This window comes from Neophocaena asiaeorientalis, unplaced genomic scaffold (assembly GCF_003031525.2).
Source record: "Neophocaena asiaeorientalis asiaeorientalis breed wild unplaced genomic scaffold, Neophocaena_asiaeorientalis_V1.1 scaffold150, whole genome shotgun sequence".
NCBI classification, from domain to species: domain Eukaryota; kingdom Metazoa; phylum Chordata; class Mammalia; order Artiodactyla; family Phocoenidae; genus Neophocaena; species Neophocaena asiaeorientalis.
In genome coordinates, this window is record NW_020176571.1 from 14,770,391 (window position 1) to 14,787,700 (window position 17,310).

The window sequence follows — 17,310 nt, forward strand, 5'->3', positions numbered from 1 at the left end:
TTATCTCAGTGTGACAAAGCCATATATTTTACTTGCCTTAAAAAGCCTACTTAAATTTGTCACTGAAAACTATATGAGCATTTACTGTGTGCAAGGCACTAACTAGGTTTAGGAGTTTACTCTGAGTAAGAGGTTTATAGGTGACTCACAGTACAGATCAACCAGATCGTAAAGAAGCAGAATTCCTTCCACCTTAGGTGGGTAGGAAAGACCTTAGGCAAGTTTGACCTGAGCATATATATAACACATACAATAAACTAGGCACTTATCTTTCCTTTTTTTTCCCCTAATTGTTTCTGAGTTTAAAGCTCTGAAAGCCTATAGCACCACAGCAGTTTGAAAGACCAAACCAGGCAGCCTTACAGAAATCAGATGTGGTCTAAATTCCTTAATCCCAGTTAAGACCAATCTCATAACTTACTCTTTGTTTTTGATAAATAAAAACTAAAGTGTCCCCTCATTGTTCCTGGAGTATTCTGGAGTTGGATTTTACACTGACATTGTTTGTTTCATAATCTGGTTCAGTGGCCTAAGTTCTAAATTTGGAACAAGTTCTACCTGAGAATAGTGTTGCTTTGTATGACTGACCTTGAATTAATTTTTTTCATGGAGCTAATTGACTTGTAGAAATCAAATTTAATAGTTTATCTTGTAAAACCATCCAACTCATCTGTTCAAATGAGTCACATTACACGTAATGCTAAATATCTTTTGTGTGTGTGTGTGTGTGTGTGCTGTAGATGTACAAAAGCAAAGGAACAGCTTCTTGTGTGTGCACACCAGATGAAACCGTCACGTTATCTTGATATGTAATATAGGCAGCATTTCAGTATTTCTTAAATCAGTAATTTACCATTTTTCTTTTGTATAAATGTGGCAAATAGATTGTTTGACATTAATGTTTTGTACTTGTGTGACTGGACAAGTCACATAATTTTTGTGTTTTTGTCCCTTTTATCTGCTCAGTCTCTTTTATCTGTAAGATGAGGCTACTAATAACTTGAGTATTAGTAAATAATGAGTAATTACCTCATTTGGTTGCTGTAAGCGTTACATGAGTTAATTCACATCAGGCATTGTTCCGGTTATTATGATTGCGTGGCAATCGACTCCCAACATTTAGTAGTTTAAAACATTATTTTGCTTACAAATCTACAGTCCGAGCAGGGCTTGGCAGCTTGGAGCAGTGTAAAGTCTGGGGACTGCAGTCACCAGAAAGCTCGCTTGCTCACGAAGCTGTCACGTGTGTGGTGCCTGGGCTGAGAAGACTCAAACAGCTGGGAGCTATAACAGCTGGGGCTCCTGGCATCTCTCTCTAGCTCTGTGTACTTTCTTCACAGGATCTTTTTAGCACAGTGGCTTCAGGGGAGCCAGATTTCTTCATAGGGTAAGTAAGTAGTTCAGGGCTCCCAAGCTGTATGTCCCAGGAGAGACAGGCCGAGCTGTATTGCCTTTGATGACCCAGCTGTGGAAGTTCTGGCAGTGTCACTTCTGCAAGAGTTTTAGGACTGCTCAGATTCAAGGGGAGGTAGTATAGATCCCTCACTTCTTGATGCCAAGCTGTAAGAAGAGGATGTGGGAAGCTGTGTGTATGGGGGTGGCTGTCTTTGGAAAATACAGTCTGACACAAGCGCAAAGAACGATGCAGGGCATATAGCAAACAGTACTTGTTAGCTGTTGTGATAAAGAATGGGAAGTCAGATTAACAAACAGCACCTTACTTTTGTGATACAAATTTTGATATAGTAAGTTACATAATCCCTTTTTTCCTTAGGGTAAAGTCATAAGATGTAACAGGCAGGCAGTTCATAGTTTTCTTGAAGTATCTGTTTCTTCTTTTAACGGATTCAGTTTTAGCTTTTAATTCCTTTGTCAATGCCTAGAATAAGGAGCAGGGCACAAAATCATGGTCTCTTCCAACAAAAGGAGGCGAGGACTGGTACGGATAATTGAAGTAGAGAGTTCACTCAAAGTTGTATCATATCAGGCATACAACTTCAGATTTCTCAGAAATATAGGATTGCCACTGGTTGACCAGCAACTGGCACAATTTGACATCAATAAGGGCTTAACATCTCCACAAAATGCCTTAGTCTGCCTATGATAGAATATGGTCTTTGTTTTAATTAATTGAATTAATTAGATTCAGTTTCTTGAATTAAAAAATATAGGATTGTCTTACATGTTTTGTACTGTTCTGGATTTTAATAATTTTGATTACAGGTATGGGAGAGACACAGAGTAGTCTTTCTAGTATTGAGTGGCAGTTTTATTATAGATGAAAGGAACATCACCTTTTAACCAAATAATAGCTTACCTTGTTATATGATTAGATAAGGAATCCCGTGTGTGTGGTTATGTTTATCTACAATTTGATAAGTATTTTGAAAACTATATAGTATACTTGTATCTATCCAAAGTTTATTACCAGTTACAAAATAAAGCTAAGTTTATAACGCTTGACCCTGTTAAGTGTTCCTTACTTAGACCAGTAGAATTTTTGTCTCCCTGTACCTCGTTGCACTTTCTTCAGTCCATATGGGGAACCATGTTCCATTCTTAAAAAGTTAGAATGAGAGAATGTTTATTTTATAATAATTCAGATACAGTCTATGAACTGAAGGCTTCCTAAAGATTATGTGTTTTTCACTGATAGAACAAAAATAAAACAGCCTTGGGGAAATCCCTGGCGGTCCCGTGGTTAGAGTTCCTTGCTTCCATTGCAGGGGGCACGGGTTCGATCCCTGGTTGGGGAACTAAGATCCTGCATGCCGCGTGGTGCAGCCAAAACAAAACAAAACAGAAACAGCCTCGATCCTTTAGAGATTAAGGGGGTTCTTTTGTGGAACTTCAATCAGTAACTTCCAGATCCTGAAGAGAGTTTCTAGATGCCTTGATCATTCTGTTTTCCTACTACATTTTTAAAGTTTATGGCACTTAATCTGTACATAATAGAGCTCAGTGGTTTCTAACCTTTTAATATAAAAGTTAGTAGTTTGACAATTTCGAGGTCTGTTATGAATTTTTATGTGGAACCCCAATGTATAAGATACATTAAAATGATATTTTATGAGTATTTTTTTTTTGTAAGTTAAAAAAGTTAACAATTTGTCAGGTCAATCAGAACAGGAGGGTTTTTTTGAGATGAACTTAAATTTCATGTGAGGTTTGTGGATGATACAAGTTTATGTCAGTATTAGCATCCAGTTTTTTTCTTACTCTATTTTGGCTGCTTAATCTTGAATATGTGACTTGTGGACATGGGCAGCTTGTCTGTAGTCTCCATATACACTTTAATTCTCCTGGCCAAGAGCTATGAAAGGGGATTACCAGTATGGAAACCTTGTTTGGAATATGCCATTACTTAATGGTTGGTCTTAATTGTCTTTACTTCATATCACAAATGCAGCAGTGACCAGAATCTTTTTTTTTTTTTTAATACAGCAGGTTCTTATTAGTTATCTATTTTATAAATATTAGTGTATGTATATATGTCAGTCCCAAAGTGACTAGAATCTTAAAGTCAAGCAATAAAACTCTTAATATCGTTTCATGTCAGCTCTTTGATTTGTTACCAGCTACCTGGCTAGTCCCCTAGTAGAAGAGAGCATTCAGCAAGTAACTGTGAGTCTTTTTGGAAGGCATTTAATTGGATAAAGCATAAGATATGGGATTTGCAGACCTAATTTTTTTTTTTTTTATAAATTTATTTATTTATTTTTGGCTGTGTTGGGTCTTCATTTCTGTATCACGGGCCCAGTTGCTCCGCGGCATGTGGGATCTTCCCAGACCAGGGCTCGAACCCGTGTCCCCTGCATCGGCAGGCGGATTCCCAACCACTGTGCCACCAGGGAAGCCCTGCAGACCTAATTTTTATATGAATGGACAAGTGGAGGCCTAAGTTAGGGTTGGAGAAGCACCAGTGCAGAGCTGCAGCTTTGCTAATTAATGACATATTTATAGGAAATTCTGAAATTCTTATATTTTAGTTTTTTGATGACAAGAGTAAATTATATTTGATTTCACATTATACACTTGTATCCCCTTCAGGTTCCTGTCCTCAGTCCTCCTTTAAAGTTACACATTCAGTAGCCTAGAAAGAGAAGGACTCAGAGTTACCAAGGAAAATTCATACTCCAAATGAGTTTTCTCACAGATAACTGAAAAGTAGATTGCAGATAAGGCTGCCCCTACCCGTTTGACCTCAAACTGAATTTCAAATTCAGCAGTTAACCTTAGAATAAAATAAAAATATTCCAGGTCAGAAACATACTCTTTCCAATCTATTTCAGAGAGACCTTTAAGCCTTGCTTTAAATATAGTCTAGATCAGTGGTTCTCAAACATTTTGCTTGTAAGGACACCTTTGCTTTCTTAAGTATTGAGGAATATGAACTATATCTCAGTAAAGCTGTTAAAAAAGTTACTAAAGGGCTTTCCTGGTGGCGCAGTGGATAAGAATCCGCCTGCCAATGCAGGGGACACGGGTTCAGGCCCTGGTCCGGGAAGATCCCACATGCCGCAGAGCAACTAAGCCCGTGCGCCACAACTACTGAAGCCCGCACGCCTAGAACCCGTGCTCCACAACAAGAGAAGCCACCGCAATGAGAAGACCGTGCACTGCAATGAAGAGCAGCCCCCGCTCACCGCAACTAGAGAAAGCCGACGCGCAGCAACAAAGACCCAACGCAGCCAAAAATAAAATAAATATATTAAAAAAAAAAGTTACTGAAGAAACCATAGAGCTTGTTTATGGACGTTACATTTATCACTGTTACAGGATCAAAATTCAAAATTGAGAACATTAAAAACATTAATCTAAAAATAAACCAATTATATGTAACAGGAAGTTTGGTTTTTGTTTTTTTTTGGCTGCGTTGTGTCTTTGTTGCTGTGTGCCGCTTTCTAGTTGCGGTGAGCGGGGACTACTCTTCATTGTGATGCGCAGGCTTCAGTAGTTATGGTGTGCGGGCTCAGCAGTTGTGGCTCGCGAGCTTTAGAACTCAGGCTCAGTAGTTGTGGAGCATGGGCTTAGTTGCTCCGTGGCATGTGGGATCTTCCAGAACCAGGGATCGAACCCATGTCCCCTGCATTGGCAGGCGGATTCTTAACCACTGTGCCACCAGGGAAGTCCCAGGAAGTTTTTTTAAATGCAAAATAACTTTTTCAGTTAAAAAAAAAAACAGAAGAGTGACATTGTTTTATATTTAATGTTTGGCTTAACAACTAGTTTCTCATATCTGCTTCTGCATTCAGCCTGGTGCAATGAATTGATTTGGTTGAGCTGTATGAAGAAAATCTGGCCTCGGGCAGATATTTAGTTGGAAAAGGAAGGAGTATTTTAATATACTTTTTAAGATAATTGTGTGGCTATTTGATAATATACCAAAACTTGACAAGTGATAGTCTTTTTAAGATTATTTGCAGTGTGGAATCTGAAGCCATGTCAGCAAACTTTTCTTACTGCTACATCAAGACCATGGTCTCTTCCTTCTCTATCATAACATAGCATCCATATTTTGCTTCCTCTGCTCCTGTATCTTGTCATTTAGCAAGCTGATCTTGTCAGTGTTGATAGCCCTATTGACAGTGGGCACGTCCACCAAACCATATGTTTTGCTTGGAAGTAATTTGAGTTATCAGAAAAGGGCTATTCTTGTGTGTATGTGTGAACTGGCCCTTGAATTCTCAAGGGAAACCATTTTCATAAAATCCATGTAGTTACTCTAGAGGTTAGGGTCTGCCTCTGCCAGATAGTTTCTTAACAAGGCCCATGGAAAAGAGGAAAAAGGGAACGTTGTTATGTTAAAAATGTCTTACATCCTTCCCTAAATATTGCGTAGGAATCTCTAACAATGTGTGTGTGGTTTTTTGTTTTTTTTTAAACTTACGGATTTTCTGTCATCGTGTGTGTGTGTATGTGTACGCGTACGCGCACACACGTGGTTGCTTTAGCTTACTATTCTACAATATACAATATGAGACAATTCCTTAGATAGTCTGGTCAGTTTCAGTTGGGTAATAATAATGAAAGAGATCTTTTAGAGTCTTGCTACTTAAAATGTTGTAGCAGCAGCATCAACAAGTAGGCTCTTGCTAAAAATACAGTATGTCAAGTCTTATGCCAAAACCTCCGGATCAGAATCTGCGATTAATAAGCTCACAGATGTTCATACACATATTAGTTTGAACAGCACTGCTTTAAATTATCGAAACTATCTGAATAGAGTGAGTGCTTTTTCTGGCTTAGGTTTTCTTAAAAATACCAGGCTGCTTTTGTTCACATTTTAGAATCAGTAAGTTCATTGGGAAGAGAACTAACTGAATGAACAATCTTAATATATGCTTGAACCTAGACACAAGGTCAGGTGGAATGTCACCTTTTAGTTCTGAGCATCTTGTTATCCTACTATTATAGGAAGAAGGACTTTCTATGAAATCTATATCTATCTCAGGGTCCTGTCAAAATCAGAAATTGCTTGTAACTCGTCTCCGGTGCTCTCCTGCATCAGGACTGTTGCCTTTATCAGTCTTAAGACTGGAGAGAACCACTGATTCCGGCATGGATCTGGAGCCAAAAGGTAGCCTGGAGGTTTAGGATTAGACACTTTCTAGAAGTTGGAGGAGTCAAGAAGGGATCATGAGGCAGGACTCCAGTTTGCCCTGCTGGGCTCTGGGAGGCTCTGTGGGGATGCTGCCCAATTGTGGAGTGTCTCTTGCGTCTTCCAGGGTAGGGTACCTGCCCTTTATCTCCTCTGCCATTGCATTTGCAGCTTGTTGCCAATGGTAGACAAATTTCATGTCCTTTAACACCTGCATTATGTTCTCCTTTTATGAGGATCCATACCCACATGAAGTACTATTTTTCAAGTGAATAATACTGCACGTAGACAGTATTGCACTTAAAATTGTTAATATTTTGTTTGCCTTTGGAGTTAATTAGTATGGTTTACGAAAGTGTGAACTTTACAGTTGAAATGTTTTAGTATATATGAAGCAAGTGATAAGGAAAATAGGTAACCATTTGGCAGATAAGGGCCTCATGAGACTTGAAATTTCTAGTGCTCAAGTAAAAACTTGTATTTCAGTATATGCTGTACTTACAGTTTATTCCTGCAAAAACAAACAGTATATAAGTATATTTTCAGGTTTTCAACAATTGATTCACTTTGGAGAGTTTTCTTGAGATTACAGAGTTTTAGAATGAAGTTTTAAAGTTGCAGTTTAGAATCTATGTATTGACTGGTAGATAGTTAGCCAGATGGACTTAAATACGTGAATATCCTTCAGAGGGAAATCTGAGACATTTTCACATCTGAAACATCCTACAAAAACATTTTCGTGGGCTTCCCTGGTGGCTCAGTGGTTGAGAGTCCACCTGCCAATGCAGGGGATGCGGGTTCGTGCCCCGGTCTGGGAAGATCCCACATGCCGCGGAGCAGCTGGGCCCGTGAGCCATAGGCCGCTGAGCCTGCGCGTCCGGAGCCTGTGCTCCGCAACGGGAGAGGCCCGCATACCGCAAAAAAAAAAAAAAAAAAAAAAAAATTTTCGTTTTTTTTTTAAAAGGGGGGGTTTAGGCCGCTGAGCCTGCGCGTCCGGAGCCTGTGCTCCGCAACGGGAGAGGCCCGCAAACCGCAAAAAAAAAAAAAAAAAAAAAAAAATTTTCGTTATCTTTGTAAAATGGGTGCATTTGATGTTAGACACAAGTCATTATTAAGCTTATTTAAAAAGTTCAGTTTAATTCTTGGGTGTGAACAAATAAGGTTTTAGTGGTTACAGGTGAATGTTCTTGTTTTTAGAAGGCATGTGCTGAAATAATTGTGGTTGAAGTATTATGTTTGCAACCTGCAGATGATTGAGAAAAACAAGTTATAGCAATGTAGCAAACAGGACATGGACTTTCCTGGTGGTCCGGTGGTTAACACTCTGCACTTCCAATGCAGCGGGTGAGGGTTCGATCCCTGGTTGGGGAGCCAAGATCCCGCATGCCACGCAGCATGGCCAAAAAGACCCCAAAAAAACGAAAAAACAAAAAACAGCACAAAGTGTTAATTGTTGAGTTCACATTTAATTATTTTTATTAAGATATAGTTGATGGTACAGTATTATATACATTTTCAGGTGTACAGCATAGTGATTCACAACTTTTAAAGGTTATATTCCATTTACTAGTTATTATAAAATATTGGCAATATTCCCTGTGTTGTACAATATATCCTTGTTTATCCTAGCTTATTTATGTTATACATAGTAGTTGGCACCTCTTAATCCCCTGCCCCTGTGTTGCTCCTCTCCACTTCCTGCCTCCTTACTGGTAACCACTAGCTTGTTGTCTATATCTGAGTTCAGGTTTAGATATATTTTTCTGTATTTTTGAAATTTTCTATAATAAAAGCTTGGGGGTAGGGAAGCATACCCCTTAAAAGTTAGTATCAATTTTATAATTTACTGGTACTTAAATTACAAGCAGTTATATAGCTTTTAATGGATTTAATCTGAGGCATTCTTACTGTTGGTCCTTCTGTGATTGATGCCATGTCCATGTAATTTCTCTTTGGAGAAGATATTGAAAAAAGAATTAGAAAATGAATTGCTTTTAAGATGAAGACAGTATTACATTTTATTATGATGTGAAATTTTGAACATTCAAAATTACTCAATTTTATTTATTACTTTTATTACTAATGTAATAATTTTTTAGTAAATAAAAGAATTACTAACATGTAATAATTTGTTTAGTAAATAAAAAGTTAAAGGGCTTGATTGGCATTTTCAGTCTTTTTGGTGCATAGGAGTTTAAAAAAAAATGAGGGCCAGGAAAGTACTTCTCATTTAGACTTTGGTAAAATCAGAGAAACTTTTATTGCACTCAGATTTCTCTCTTCTGCCTATTATTAAGAAGGGAAAATACAGCAAAATTTCCCAACTTCTTTGAGATGGAAAGAGGTAGGATGTGATAGCAGTTGTATTCTCAGATTAGTGAACAGAAGAAAAGATTTCAGATCAACAAGTGATTTGCAGAACTGTAAAGATAATCTTTTGATTCTGAATTATTTGCAGTTGGAATCTATCACTTTATCATGCCTTTTAGAACTGTGGAAGGGATGAAATGTGAAGAGCTGTGTGTGTGTGTGTGTGTGTGTGTGTGTGTGTGTGTGTGTGTGGTTTGGTTTATTTTCGGTAGGGTATGGTGTTGGGGACTTCATGTCTGCCAAAAGTTGCTCAAATTATGCCGTATCTGGTTTTGAGGAACTAGCTTTTCTTACCTTGATTTGCACTTTATTGCAAATAATATTTATTTGAAATTTAGTTTCAGAGAATAATTACTTGAAACTAAATAATTTTAAAGCAGTGTTGTTTTCTAATGGAAAATATGGTTAGTATGCTTTATGGGGTAGAATGTCAAGTGGTAATCTTAATTATTTATAAGATCATATTCATGTTAGTGAATTTCTAGGAATAACACAGCCTTTTTTCTTCTTTTGTAGCATAAGCAGTACTATAATGGATGTAGACAGCACAATTTCCAGTGGGCGTTCAACTCCAGCAATGATGAATGGACAAGGAAGCACTACTTCTTCAAGCAAAAATATTGCCTATAATTGTTGTTGGGACCAGTGCCAGGCTTCCTTCAACTCTAGTCCAGATCTGGCAGATCACATCCGTTCCATACATGTAGATGGTCAGCGAGGAGGGGTTGGTTTTGTCATTTCTTTTTTTCACTCCCTGTTTTCATTAGTTTTATTAATTTATAATTGCTAGTTAGGCTTTTTTTTTTTTTTTCAAAGTAATTTGGGATTGCTTTTACACAGGGTTTATTTTTTTCAAATGTTTTTTTTTCCCCTTTTATTTACTTCCCACATATTTGATGGAATCAAATTAAATAGAACATATTATGTGTTGGATTTTAATTTGCTCTTAGGTATATTACTTTGAAGAAATTAGACTTTCTACAATACAGTGGGAGTATTGTAAATGAATACTATGTATTTCAAGCTTCTGATGTTTTGAGTTGAGGACATTTAGGAGTTGGCACTGTTTGGGATTTCTGTTGTTAGAGTGGTCTTGAGTTATCCCTGATGCTGAAATTAACTAGAGAAACTATTGGTACCAGGATTAGTATAAACAGTCATGTTAAATGGCAATCTGTACTCATTATTTGTGATAATTGATCATCTTTCCCAAGTCTTGTCAGAGCTGGCTTAGTATTGACCTGTATTCTTTCAGGGATCCATTTAGTTGTGTCAGTTCATATACTTTTTATTGAATAGTAAATAAAGAGCTAAAGCAGATTAGGTGAAGCACAGTGTAATGGACCAAAATATTTATAAAATTGATAATATTATAATTTTTTTTCAACTTTATCTAGGTTTATGTCTTGGTTAACCATACTTAGTATGTTTTCCAGAAATTAATGTCACATTGTAAGTACAGATAATTTATTAGGCCACACGTTGCCTGTCAGTGTGCCATCACTTTTGAGATATACTGATACTAAAATGGTTAAAATCTTCTTGGTTTAAATAAGTGGGTAACTGTTTCCATGGTGGTATTGATATTTAGATTGTATTACTGATCTCTTTTTTTTAAACACGCAACCGTAACAGGCACTCCTCACGTTTTTACCAATGGTGTTGCATTTGAAATTTCTTTTAAGAGATATTTGCTGTTATCACAATATGTTACAATGTTTCAGCAATCTTTTAGTTACTTGATAAGTAAACATTTGTCATATTATTAGATTTAATGTATATGGGGTCTGGGTAGACACCAAAGCGTGTATTAATGAACTGTGCCCATCATATGGTATTTTCACTGCGTAACCCACCCAGCTCAGTGGTTAAGCTCCGTTGGTAACAGTCTTTATTTCCCCCATATATATATCTCAGATTTTTAGTGAAACTGTCTTAACCAAGTTGGTTTCTTGGTCATTACAGAGTTACCTTTTGTGAGCCAGTGCTTGTTGTCGCTTGTATATATCACTAAGGTAGTCTTTTGAACCATGGCATGATGCTTTTTAGTCACTTGACTTGGCAACTGCATATAGGATCCCAAGCTATGTAGGCGATCTCTTAGGAGGTATAGGAGAATTTCTAAGTCTTGATCCTACAAGTTGAGTTGGCACACAGCCTTTAGGAGAATGTTTTTTGCCTTTTACAGATTTGAAGAAAAAATGGAGTTAACAGTCTGAATGTATCATGTAATCCCTGCACCTGCACATGTCTTACTGATATTACAGAGCTAGGCATGAAGTTGTGGTATTTCTACAGTAACTATAAACTTGCTGAAATGGAAACCCCCTCCCCCATGTCATTTCTTGAATGCTTATTCATAAAATTACTTTATTACAAATAATAAGATTTTTCTGGCTAATTTTAAGAGTAATGCTATTTTGACTTCAGAAAGATGCCCTGATCTTTGAAGGACATTAGTTGCTAAACTACAAACGTAAAGGATCAGCTAAATGAAGAAAATAGTTTCCATTTATTTCTACATATCAGTCTTTGATATCTAGACTTAAGCTTTCAGAATGAAAGTGTGAATGAGAATTTGAAAACTTGATACTGCTAGATAAGACAGGAAATCTTGATCTAGTTTGTGCTTTAAAATAGAATAGTTGTGTCTACGGCCGTCCCACCCTGAACGCGCCCGACCTCATCTACAATAGAGTAGTTGTTGGTTGGAACATTTTTTTTTTAAAACGACCTCTTGGAAGGGAAATTAAAAAGAAATCATTTTAATTGTTTTTGAATGTACAGTTCAGTGGCATTAAGTACATCACATTGTTGTGCAGTCATCACTACTGTCATTCTCTGGAACTTCTTCATTATCCCAAACTGAAATCTGTACCTATTAGACAATAACTCCCTAATCGTCTCTTCCGCTAACCCCTGGTAACCACTATTCTACTTTCTGTCTCTATAAAATTGACTATTCTAGGTACCTCATGTATAGTGGAAAACAGCTGATTTTGATGACATTTTTAAAGAATTTTTATTTCTCTTCTTTCTACTCCAAGTGTTAAACTGTCATAATGGAACAGAAACAAATGAGGAAATTATTGGTAATTCTGCAGGATTTTATGTTTCTAATTACTGAAAGATGACAGTTTTTCTGGAGCAGTAAGTTAGTAAGATCTAAATACTATATTAATTCCTGTTCTTTTTCTCGTCCCACTCTAATCTTCGCCCTGGGAAAAACAAAACTGTCATATAACAGCTTAGAAACTTCTTTACTTTCCAGTAAGCTGTTTGTGTTGCCATGTCATGTGGACTTTATATTTGAAGGATGAAATCAGATGGAGTTTAGGTTTTCCTGACCCTTTCAAAGTGGGTGGATACTTAATTCTACATTAAAAGAACTTACCATTTAAACACCTTTTATGAATATACCTTTTTAAAAAAGAATCATGAGAGTACTTTCTTGTATTTAAAAAATAAAAACAGGGACTTCCCTGATGGCGCAGTGGTTAAGAATCTGTCTGCCAGTGCAGGGGACACAGGTTCGAGCCCTGGTCCGGGAAGATCCCACATCCCGGGGAGCAGCTAAGCCTGTGTGCCACAACTACTGAGCCCATGTGCCTAGAGCCCGTGCTCTGCAACAAGAGAAGCCACAGCAATGAGAAGCCTGCGCACCGCAACAAAGAGTAGCCCCTGCTCACCGCAATTAGAGAAAGCCCGCACGCAGCAATGAAGACCCAACGCACCAAACATAAATAAATAAATTTATAAAAAAAAAAATAAAAAGCAAGAAAAATTTAACCTTTTTTGTTAAGTAAAATAGAATTGTGTTCTTCGGCTCGTACTTCTGTGCATGACTGGATTTCAGAAACGAGGCTGCGCTGTTTTACTAATCAAATTTCAAACCCCTGTGTCCTCTTAATATACACGTAAGTCTTGGTAGGCAGGGAACTTGTAGGATTTCAGTGGTTCCGTAAGATCCATTAGTGTTCTGTTTTTTTTCTGTCTTAACTATTTCTTACTTTAAAAGCGGTTGCCAGAAAGAAATCTGTTTATGTTTCTTGTTGCAGGGGTGATTTTACATGTGTCATTTTATTAAGTTCACTTTTGTATATGTTCTTTGGTGTGTTTGAGGGAAGAGGGCCAGAGGGAGATTTTGAGGAGGGGCGATAATAGGATATTATTATTCAAAGACTCGAATGAGTTACCTCTGTGTTATTTAAAATGATATTTTTAGACTCTAATGGTTAAATCCGAATGCTGCTAGGAAGTGGAATCAATCTTAGGAGGTTACTTTGTGTTTTGATTGCCAATCTGGTATCTCCTGAACACAACACGAAGCTGGTCATATCTTTTGCAAGAAATGAGAAATATTTTATTCTTGTATTTGGACCGTTTATCGAATATTTTGTCCTCTGTTTATTAAATACCTTTTAACAGAGGAAATTGAAAATGTTAGCACATTTAATGTGGCTAAAAATTATGGGATACAAAATTATAGCCTTCATTTTAGACAGATCTTGAAAGAGCAGACTGATTTGAGACAAAATAAATATCAAAGACATTTGCTTCCCTTTTACATGTTCACATTTTGTGAAAAACTGAGCTAGTTTTTTCCTAAGAGCTTAAAGGAACCATGAGATCATCCATTCAAACCCCTTCCTGACTTTAGATTGTGTCTCTCTTCTTTAATATAAAATCTTTTTGTATCATTTTACTGCAGAAGGAATCTAATTAGTAAAAGTAGGCTTTCTTTCGCTCCCTTTGAGCATGTAAATTATGCTGCTTACTGGCTCTGTATTTGAGTATATCTGACTGATCTTACTTTACTAATAGTAATGGAATTTTCCTTATGACTTTTCCTTAGACTTTTACAGGTTGCATTGTATTACTTTGCAGTGGGTTTTACAATTTACCTAAAGAAATTTTTGTCTACATTCATTTAAAAAGTAGCTTTTAATTCTGGTAACTTTAAGAATCATTTTATAAACATGTATTAGGGTCAGGAATTTTAAGTACCAAGGAGGAAATGTTATGACTTACAATATCTGCTTAACTAAAAGAAACCAGCAAATCTGTTGTAGAATCAAGATATGCGCTAACATTCTTTAAGCATATCAAACAGCAGTAGCAGTGTCGTCTTGTAAAATGATTTTGAGTAAAAATTGATCTCAGTTACTTTAGACTGTTTTTCTAGACTTCTAAAAAGTTTTATTTTACACTTACTGTTTAATGATTGTTTCCTCAGTCCTGTGTGTATCTTTGTTCTGTTCTATATGCAGTACATTATAATCTTCAGAGTGTGGCTCTATCTATAATTGTTCTAACCTTAGAAAAGAACAGAGCCTATATATGGTTTTTTGAAGGTAGCGGTTACAGTAGATTCGTACTTCTTTTACTGATGATGGGGAGCAGTTTTCAGTGTTCAGTTTGATAAAAGTAGAATCGGTCAAAAAATTGATACCTCAATGGTAGGAAAAAGATTATGTTGTTAGTAGTTAACCCAGTCACACTCAGTTGCCTGAACCCAAGAATGTGGATCTATTATGATGATAGAAGTATCTCATGATATTGCTTTTGCAACTATATTAATTTTAACATTCAGTATTAGATTTTGCTTCATAAGCAAGATAATTGGAAATCATTTTTAATAAGTAGAACAATATAAACATAAGTAGTGTTAGTATACATTTGAGAATAGGAAGTCAAGAGCAGAAAGACTGTAATTGGATCATTTGTTTACTTATTCTTTGAATGAGTGTCCACCAATTGACTGTTTTGATTTATTTTCATTGTTTCTTTATACCTTAATATATTTCTGATATTTACAATTAATACATGCTTGTTCCCTCATGCAGTAAATACAAAAAATGTAAATAATGGTCCATGGTTCTAGTTCCTAGGGCTATATTGTTAATATTTTGTATATTTCCTTCTGAATGGCACTTTGGGATTGGTGTATCAGTTCCTTATTGAGGGAATGGACAGCAGCCTTAATGGGGAAGGGTTAAAACTATGCCTCTCATTCTGGAAGTTCAGGAAGTTTATCTACAGTAAGCATTTTGATTGAGTTGTACAACAAATGTCTCTGTGAATTGGAAGATTTCCAACATGTTTATTTGAATTTACAAGGAATAAAAGTCCTTGTTGAAATAAGTGATGAAAACAATTATGGCTCTTCTTTTAACAGGTATTTGTTTGCTTATGGAAAGGTTGTAAAGTATATAACACTCCGTCAACCAGTCAGAGTTGGTTACAGAGGCATATGCTGACACACAGTGGAGACAAACCTTTTAAGGTAAGTAAGTGTATGTGAGTTTTTTCTTCACTTCAAGTTAACATGTTTTTTAATGGGCATACTTTTGCCCTTCTAAAAGTTTTTTAAAGAACCATTTGTTTTAACATTCCCATAGATGCATGGAATTTATAAAATAGATGAAGATAAAGATAATTTAATCTAATTTTTTAAAATTTGAAGACCAGAAAAAAGTCACTGTGAAGGTAGGGTCTTGAAAACAGCTAGTGTGCAGATCAGTGACTTGAATGTATGTCTTTAAGATTGCTTGGTTGTGGTTAATGCCTTGTGCTCTAATTATATTTTCTCACTGTCATAGGTTTGAACCTTTTTATTAGCAAACAGTACTGATTATTATATGAAAGAATAAAATCATAGAACATTAAGGGGTTTGATTCTTTTCACTCAGTTTTGAGGTCATGCTACTGAGCTCAGTCGTAAATTACCGTGTCAAGTAGATGTATTTGGGGAAATCTGTACAAAGAGCAGTTTTCTGTAAAAACCATTTTTCCTTTTATCCTCATTAAAAGTTAAAATATTTTGGTTTGTAACTATGGAAAGTGTATACCGTAGAGGTTAAAAGTTTGTATTTAAAGAAGTTTCATAAGTTAACACAGTGTCTGCTGGTATATAAATACTGTGCCAGAAACTTCCCTTGGGTTTCGTTAGAGAAGGAGATTATTCTTGTAGAGTTATTTTTTTTTAATTACTTAATTTTTTTGGAAAAGACAATCATTAACAACTTAAAAAATTATAAAGAAAAAATTTAATTGAGAAATCTTGCTCCCTTTTTTGTTCCTTATTTTCGCTCCCCCGAATATATAACCATTGTTCTTAGTAGTGAATTCTTTATGAAACTACAAGCAGATACATATGTAGGATCATTCTCCTTCCTTTTACACAAAATCTAATAAACTATATACTGTCTGTATCTTACTTTGTATAAGCTTTTTATTTTAGAGCAGTTTTAGATTTATAGAAATATTACAAAGATTGCAGAGTTACTATATGTCCTATACCAAGTTTCCCGTTATTAACATTTTTATTGTATGTATGTGTACCTTGCTTTTGTAATATACTTTCTAGTAGAGATCTTTTCATATCTGTTCGTAGACAATATTCTCTTTTTTAAGAGTTTCACAGTATTCCATTGTGTTGCTGTAGCAGTTTATTTAAGCAAACTTGTATAGATACTTGGGTTGTTTTTAGTCTTTTCCTGTTGCAAATAGTACTGCAGTGATAAATCTTTGAACATATGTCATTTTGTACATGTGTAATTGTATATGTAGGAGAAATTCCCAAAATAATGTGAGTGGTTGGATCAAAGGCTATATAAGCATTGGTAATTTTGATAGATATTGCCAAACTGCCCTCTCTAGGGGTTGTGTCCTCATCAGCAATGTTAGAGTGTCTGCCTTCTTCACAGCTTTGCTAAGAGGGTGTTGTCAAACTTTTGTGGTTTTGCCCATCTAATAGATGAGAAATTGCATCCTGATGTAGTTTTTTATTTTTATTTTTTGGCCGCACCTCATAGCTTGCAGGATCTTAGTTCCCTGATCAGGGATCAAAACCCAGGCCCATGCAGTGGAAGTGCCAGGTCCTAACCATTGGACCGTTAGGGAATTTGCTCCCCTGATGTAGTTTGGCTTTTCCTTTATTATTGATGAAGTAGGGCATCTTTTCATATGTTTAACCATTTGGATTTCTTTTTTTTCTGTTCTTTTTAAAATAGTCTCATTGAGCCTTCTGCTGGCATGTGGGTCCTATAGTGTTAACCCCCTAGTCTTCCCTATAGTCATACTACAGATCCTGGCCCTGAAGTACGTGACCTGGGACAGTTTTTTGAACTTCCCATCTAACACATAACTGGTAATAATAGTTACCTCATAGAGTTGTACAGTATATAGCTAGTAAATGTAAGCGATTATTGTTGTTAAAGTAAAAGAATCATTTCATTTCTCATTTTATTTCCATATATTTTTCTTTAAGGCAGCAATTCTGTTGCTGGTCGATTATGATGTTCAGGTTAATTTCACAGCCTTTAAAAATGGATTCC

General features: G+C 36.2%; 1 protein-coding gene across 1 annotated transcript in view; it reads left to right on the top strand.

Annotated features, from left to right (window-relative positions):
• Nucleotides 1-17,310, top strand: part of AEBP2 (AE binding protein 2) — a 60,081-nt gene that overhangs the window by 12,140 nt on the left and 30,631 nt on the right. The window contains exons 2-3 of the mRNA XM_024733373.1: nt 9,488-9,695; nt 15,150-15,257. Coding sequence (XP_024589141.1) covers nt 9,488-9,695; nt 15,150-15,257 — 316 coding nt within the window. The remainder of the gene's footprint in view (nt 1-9,487; nt 9,696-15,149; nt 15,258-17,310) is intronic.